The sequence below is a fragment of the Sinocyclocheilus anshuiensis genome, unplaced genomic scaffold, assembly GCF_001515605.1.
Source record: "Sinocyclocheilus anshuiensis isolate Anshui unplaced genomic scaffold, SAMN03320099.WGS_v1.1 scaffold41, whole genome shotgun sequence".
Classification (NCBI taxonomy): domain Eukaryota; kingdom Metazoa; phylum Chordata; class Actinopteri; order Cypriniformes; family Cyprinidae; genus Sinocyclocheilus; species Sinocyclocheilus anshuiensis.
In genome coordinates this window covers 217,792-225,494 of record NW_015539849.1, presented here as the reverse complement: position 1 = coordinate 225,494, position 7,703 = coordinate 217,792, and the positions used below count along the sequence as shown (strand labels likewise).

General features: G+C 39.4%; 1 protein-coding gene across 4 annotated transcripts in view; it reads left to right on the top strand.

The window, feature by feature from the left end:
* The window catches only part of LOC107684606 (zinc finger and BTB domain-containing protein 38-like), a 28,649-nt gene that overhangs the window by 18,313 nt on the left and 2,633 nt on the right, over window positions 1-7,703 (top strand). For 2 of the 4 annotated variants that reach the window (XM_016480900.1, XM_016480903.1), the window contains one exon: window positions 4,730-7,703. In XM_016480900.1, coding sequence (XP_016336386.1) covers window positions 4,730-7,703 — 2,974 coding nt within the window. The remainder of the gene's footprint in view (window positions 1-4,729) is intronic. The other 2 variants (XM_016480901.1, XM_016480902.1) reach the window with 2 other exon arrangements.

The window sequence follows — 7,703 nt, the reverse complement described above, 5'->3', positions numbered from 1 at the left end:
CTACACGACTCCCACAGTAAATTGAGAACAACTTAATTGCAAGGTTAGATCAGTATAAAATTGCAGTGAGGTTCATATAATGGTATGATCGAGCTAAGTGGTTCAGATAGCCCCCCTCGAAAAAAATATCATGAGGCATACAGTGTCCATCGAAGTTAAATGTGCCAATTCAATTAAACCCATTACATAGTCGTCAATCAGCCGTTCTCCCTGACCGAGACACAGAAGTCTCACTGCTGGATCCATCTATGGTTTGGTCTTCTGTAATAGTGATGTTCGGTTCTTGAACAAATCGTTCTTTTGAGCCGGTTCACAAATCGGTCGAGCCGGTTCACAAATCGAACTGAATCGAACTTTAGTTCCTGGTTGATGACGCAGGACGCACAGCCGAAGTAGCACATTCGTCTCAAAAAGAACCGAATGAGCCGGTTCAACCACCTGTCGAAGTTTGCCGAGAGTTACCGAGGACTCAACAAGAACCGAATGAGCCGTGGTGAAATTTGCAGAGGATTACCAAGGATTTTGATGAGCGAGTTGATGATACCGTGCAAGCCTGAGGAACGTACTGAAAGTATGCTTATTATGACTGTTATTAATTTACATTTTATTTAAACCTGCAAAAACCTTTCTGTCGAGTGATGTAAATAAATGTTACTATAGTTTATTGTGCATGCATATTATATTTAAAGTTGCAAAATGTATTCTTTCTTTATACTTTAGACATGTAGAACATATCCGCGTTTGGGCATCAGTGTCTGTAATGTGTGCTGTAGGTGCGAAACTTTTAGGAATCTTATCCAAGTTGTAGGCTAGTCAATATTGGTCAGTCAGTCGTATCTGACAAAGGATCCGCGAATGAACCTGACCACAAACACCATTAACTTAAGTGAATCATATGGTAATAATCAGCTATATGCGTTTACACAAATGATTTATTTGAATTTTTCATTGATACAACATGGCACTGACTTGTTTGAAAAGAAATGCATAGAGACTTACTGCTTGATGACGTCAGGAACCGATGAATCGGCTTTTTGAACCGGTTCAAGGAGCCGATCTGTCCAAAAAGAACCGGTTCGCGGAAATGAATCAGACTTTGCATCACTATTCTGTAACAGTGAGTGTTTCAGAAACAAGGAGGAGGATCCAAGTGCAGTATATAAGTTTAATAAATCCAAGCAACAGGAAAAAAAAATCCAACACAGGGTAATACAAAACAAAGGGCAACACAGGCAAAACAACTCACACGTAGAAAAGACAAGGGCTTAAGTACACAGAGGATAATTAATAAACAAGACACAAGTGAAACAGGAACCAGAACCAAGAAACACTACAAACTAAAAGTCCACACAAAAGCCAGGTAAACAAGACATGAACCATGGCACAATCCTTTTGTGTCTCTAGCTCTGATTACAGTTGTTTTAATTGTACAGCGGTATATTTGTAGGGCAGGATTTTGGAAAGAGATCTAACTATCTACTGTAATTCAGTGACTAAGTCTGGTGGACATTCCAGGACTAACACAGCATGTTTAAAAATTATTTTGAGTCACTCCACAGGAATTAGTCATTAAAAAGTCAAAACTGTTTAGACACATTTTCATCAAATATAAATTAATGACTGATTATTTCTGACAATAGATCCCAGTCAGATAATGCCTACACTGTAAAAAATTATATGATGAAAAAGCCATGACAACTTATGTTTTTAAGTTACTTTAACTCATAAAAATAATTTAAGCAATTTCAACTTTTTTTTATAAGTTATACTAGATTAAACTTGATTTTTTAAGTCAGTTTAATGTTACTGAAATTCAAGGAGCCCAATTTAGTTCAGTGAACTTAACATTTTAAGTTGTAGCTTATTGGCACTAACCGGCCAAATCTCTGAACATGGATTCATGCGCAGGAGTCAAATTTGTACATGAGTCCTTTCCAAGAAAAAAAAATTCAGCAAATCTAGACATTAGACTCATGTTTAATACATAAAGACATCGCAGTGCAACATAAAACAAGGAGACACGGGCGGACTATACAGCGAACTAACTAAACCGCGGAGGAGTTTCAGAAGAACAACTCATGAACTTGAGGAAGCTGTCGGTTGGGCTGCGCACGAAGAAACATATTCAACGTGGATGAGGTGAGTGAATGCTTGCGTAACATCATTTTTGGGAGATTATTGTTCATTTTAGCAGAATAGAGCAGAATTAGTTATGTTCTGTCATTGTTTTTCGAACTGTGTTTACCTTTCAAGTTTTGTATTTCTGATACGGTGGCCGCTGTGCTGTGCTGCAGATTATAATGTAACGTTTGAGATTTGACACATATTTGTTTAACCACCTGTTAAACATCGTTAAGATGGGCAATTTGAGCGATTATAGGTGTATTTAACCGTTAAAGTGGGTAACGTTACCAGTTGGCTTTGTTTCTCCACCTGTTAAACATCGTTAAGATGGGCAATTTGAGCGATTATAGGTGTATTTTACCGTTAAAGTGGGTACGTTACCAGTTGGCTTTGCTGAGCAGGCTCGGCATTTTCGCGCCCACTGGAAGTTTATCACAGTCAGTCAGGCTTCGTGCGTTTGAGCTGGTATTCGTTTCTGAGTAAAGTTAAGCGTTTTTTTTTTGTTTTTGTTTTTTTTTGTTTGTTTTTTTATCAACCGTTCAAGCTAGGATAATATAAGTTAACTTGAGGTAACTGTTAGACGACGCCCGAGCGGTTTTCTACGACTCGTGAACTAAACGTCACCAGTTTTGTCAGTTTGTTCTATTCAAACTAAGTTAGATGAACATATGAAACTTCTTAATATGATTTAAGAGACCACGATTCAAACAATTGTTAACCTTGTTCATTTGTGACTACTTTTGTAGAAAGACGTTTTTATCTCTCGAATTTCATCAAAAATATCCTCATTTGTGTTCTGAAGATGAACAAAGGTCTTATGGGTTTGAAATTATATGAGGGTGAGTAATTGATGACAGAATTTAAATTTTTGGTTGAACAAACCCTTTATGACATTGTATGTGTATTTACACCGTTTTTGTTTTGTCTGTTGCCACCTCATCGCTTACTTAATGTTAAAAATTTTGAACTTAAGTTGAAACAGCAAATATTGTAAAGTCAAATGAACTTCAATAAAACAATTCAGCAATAGGCAAGATTTAAATTAGTGAGTTGAAATGACTTGTACTTTTAAGTTGATTTAACTTAAAATTTTAAGGCAGCCACAAAACTTAAGTTGAAAGGGGTGAAAATTTTTTACAGTGTACCACATATACATATTTTTAACCAAATTAAATTTTTATTCATGTTAACATATTTCTGTATATCACAGATAATGGATTATATGCCAGGTGAGCCATCTCCCACAGCCCAGGTGTTAGCTCCCCTATAGCAGACAAAAGGAGCATTCTAAACGAGTCATGTATGGAACATCTCACCCTTACTAGGTCTAGACTCTTTATTGATGACTTTGCCAGGTCCTAGCAGGTTTAGCAAAGGATGAAATTGGTTGATGACAGGGTTATCAGAAAAAAATATTAGAGAAAAAAAGAGTATTTTATTTAAAATTTAAAATATTGTAGTAGAAAACATTTAATTTGAAGGACTGTAACCTATTTATGCATATTGTTGCTGTACTTTAAGTGCTTTTCCTTGTTTTTCTTAGCAGTTGATTCTCTGTTTTATGCTCTACCTATGTGCGTGTATCTATGTGTGTTTACTTTGTACAAAGTATGCTTCTGTACTCGGAAATCTTGAGAGCAAAAATAAATAAACAAGAGCTTTCTAGGGAGCTCAGATCAAGCTAGTAAGATGAGGAGATGATGTGAGGGTAGTATGAAAACTGCCATTGCAGTACACAAACATCCTCAGTAATAAATCTCTACTAGCTTCAACTTTACCTCATTTCCTTGCATCACAACATCAAATGTACGATGAAATATGCATCTGTCTTTGCACTATGTACAATAACTTATGAGGTCATTATCAATTTGTGAGTTGGTTGTTGATGTTATGAGCTAACCACATCTGCCAACCAGTGTATGGTATACTAACTTCACTGCACTGGCTTCATCTGATTACTGCTTTATAGACATGTTATGATGGTGAACCAAGTAGCCTATGAGTTGAGTCATGCTGCCATCTAGTGGTCTGATATGATTTGATTAGAGTCATCTAATAATTACACTTTTGTTCTCATTCTGTGGTTTAAATGGTCTCCTTGTTGTCTTTTTTATTAATGGTTAAATGTCATGTTGTGGTAAAATATGTATTTGTTTAACATAGTTTTTAGAAAACTATGAATAACCACAGAAAAATGTAACCATTTACTCAACCTAATATTGTTCTATAATATTGTTCCAAACCTTAATGCGTTTAATTTTTCTGTGGAACACAGAAGTTTTTTCTTTTGTGTTCTGCAGAAGGAAAAATGTCATACAGGTTTAGAAGAATGCAATATGATGGTGAGAAAATACATTTTAATTTTTGGGTGAACTTTACCTTTAAGTTGTCATCATCCATGAACACAGTGTCTTGTTATTATTGAATGTTATTGACTTGTTATTGAACAGTGACTAAGTATACTGAAAAACGCAGCATTTTTATCTCAGTAAAACAAATAATCAATGTTCAGAGACAACAGTGTTATGCTGTTATATCAAAGTATAACATTTTTAACCCAGATATAATTTTTTTTTTTTTTTTACTTTTTGTTTCTCCTCTGCAGATGACTGTGGTCAATCCCAGCACTCTTGGTCTGGTGGACAGTTCCCACCCCCAAGCTGTCCTCAGTCATCTTAGTGAACAGCGTTCACAAGGCCTGTTCTGTGACGTAATAATCGTTGTGGAGGATGTCAAATTCCGGGCTCATCGCAACATACTGGCTGCCACAAGTGGATATTTTCGTAATGCTTTTAAAACGACTGAGGTCTACACATCCAGCCAAGTGCTGGAGCTAACAGACCTAAAATCTGAAGTCTTTGCTAGCATCCTAAACTTCATCTACAATGCCAGAGTGGAGTCAAGTAGTACAGAGGACAGCAGGTCTTTGGTGGCAGCTGGAAAGCGTTTAGGAATTCCCTTTCTGGAGAAATTGCTAGACTCTGAAAGGCAGAGCTCTGGTCTCTTGCAAGGCCAAGCCTCTGCAAGCTGCGAAAGATCAAACAGTCAGTCAAAGTTGGCAGACACATGCACACTGAAAAAAGAAACCCTCAAGCCTGAAGAGTTAGACTGCTCTAAGGGCCCAAGGATCACCAATGCTTTCTCCATTACTGAGGTTGAGGCAGTAAACAACCCATTCTCTACACTGGATCACCGTAACAAAGTTATTGAGGGACTTGAGGAAGGGCAACCTCCTTCTAGCTCCCAAGATACAAGCATATCACCCATAGAGAGTGAGCCTGCCAATGCCTTCACTGAGCACTCATATGCAGTGAGCCAGGGGCAAGAATCTAAAGAGGTTAACCAGGAGAATGATAACAGAACCATCATGCCTGTCGTGCCTCCAGCTAAGGCTTTGGTTACCCATAGACTTGGACCTATAAAGAAGCGCCGTATACATGGTAATGGAATTCCACCTCTCTCAAGAGAGCCAGTTGCAACTGTGCCCACTATTACAGGCACATCTGCGGTGGAAAATGCTACTGTTGCTCCATCATCTTCCTCCCAGTTGTCCTCAGATGCAGCACCAGAGATACATTCCAGCCTCGATCTGTTGCCACCCCTTGACATTACACCCTCTCAGGATGCAGAGCCACCCTGCCTCAGTCCTCAGAATACACCCAGTGTCCCCACCTTCAGCTGCCAGCAATGCACTGAGACCTTTAGCGACTCAGCGCTTCTCACCAGCCACATGCAAATACACAAGAGATTTGTCAGTCATTTGTTTTGCAAGTACTGCCATAAAAAGTTTATGCATCTGAAAAGATTGCGCAATCATGAGCAGGTTTGTGTGAAATCTCTAAAAGGTCCATCTGAGTTAGAGACAAATAATAAAGACTCTTTGAGAGCCCCAGTCTCTAACGATACATCTAATGCAAATACCACACAATATTCTTTACCTCCACCAGATCTCCATATCCCTTTAAATTTAGACCCCACATTGACTAGTCCCCTTGAGATGTCTCAGGATCAAGTTAATGGGACCCTAAAAACAAAAAGCACTTCAAGGACTTATAAATGTTCTGTATGCAAACGAGCTTATGTGACCCTTTCCAGCCTAAAAAGACATGAGAATGTACACTCATGGCATAGAGCCTATCCTTGCCACTACTGCAACAAAGTTTTTGCTCTGGCTGAATACCGTACCAAACACGAGATCTGGCATACCGGTGAACGCCGATACCAGTGCATTTTCTGCTTGGAGACCTTCTTGACTTATTACATCCTCAAGAATCACCAGAAGACCTTCCATGGCATTGATCCACAGCTGGCTGTCAATAAAAAATCCGCAAATGGTGGATTCAAGAGTAGTGTCTACCCCATAAAGCTTTACAGGCTTCTCCCAATGAAGTTTAGAAAGAAACGTTACAAGTCATACAGTCAGACATACTCTGAAGAGATCGAGGGCAATGATGAGTCCTGCAGTGCACCACTGGGCAGCTGTTCCCCCCACACTCTTTTTGACAGTACAGTACCGACAACTAATTCAGATGTTGTTAGTGGTCAGTCCTTATTTTCAATGCCGGTGACATTCATGGCCACTCCGAAAATGATGGCGTCAGAAACACCTCGCATCAGCTTTGACCAACCATGTGACCAAAAGATTGGATTTCCTGTGCCATCTGAGATAGACCAATCCCTGAAAAACCTCTCTACTGGTTTCAAGAAAAAGTCTGGATTTGATGGAAAAGGGTCACCGCTCTTCAGCTACAGGTTTACAGATTCTTCACAAGCAATACAGAAAAACACAGGGTCCTCTCTGATTACGCATGGAAGTGACAGGGATTCTCCAACAGAGAAAAACACAGAAAACAGCACAGCCATTCTTCCATTCCTCAACATTCCATCTGTGTGCTCCTTCGAAGGGTTGAGCAAGCTGAGTGAACTGTCAGCAGCAGCACAAACCATTGAGGACATGGCTAATCAGCTGCTGCAAGCAAGACCTGAGAGCATAACAGCAGATCAACCACCTAGTGGAAAGACAGAAACGTACATTGCTAAGCCTGCATGCCCAGGCCCATCAATTGATAGCCAAGTCCTTCCCCTCTGCCAAATAACAGTGAAAATTGGCAACGAGGCAATTGTTCGACGAAAAATTAAAGGCTCAAAGCTATTTCCAAAGAAGAGGAAAAGGAAAAGCTGGAGACAAGAGGGCATAGGTCAAAAAAGCCCTGCAGAGGAGAGTATTGGAAGTCCAAGTTTGAGGGTCAGGGCAGAAGTTACAACCTCAGTTACAGAAAAAGAATCATATGATGACCTACATGATCCTGAAAGCGACAAACTATGGCGTCCCTATTACACATATAAACCTAAAAAGAAGTGTAAGAAAGTGAAAGGAAAACGAAAAAGGATGAAACATCTGAAATACTACACTAGGCCCTTGTCACCTCAAGCCAATGATGACATCAGAGAAACACCGTTCTGTCCAGATGAGAGGATCTCAGCAGACAACTATGGGATCAGGAGGGAGCCAAGGCATAGCAGCCAAAAGGAAGCTTTCCCCTGCCACAGCTGTGAGAGCTCTTTCCCTAGTCAGACCA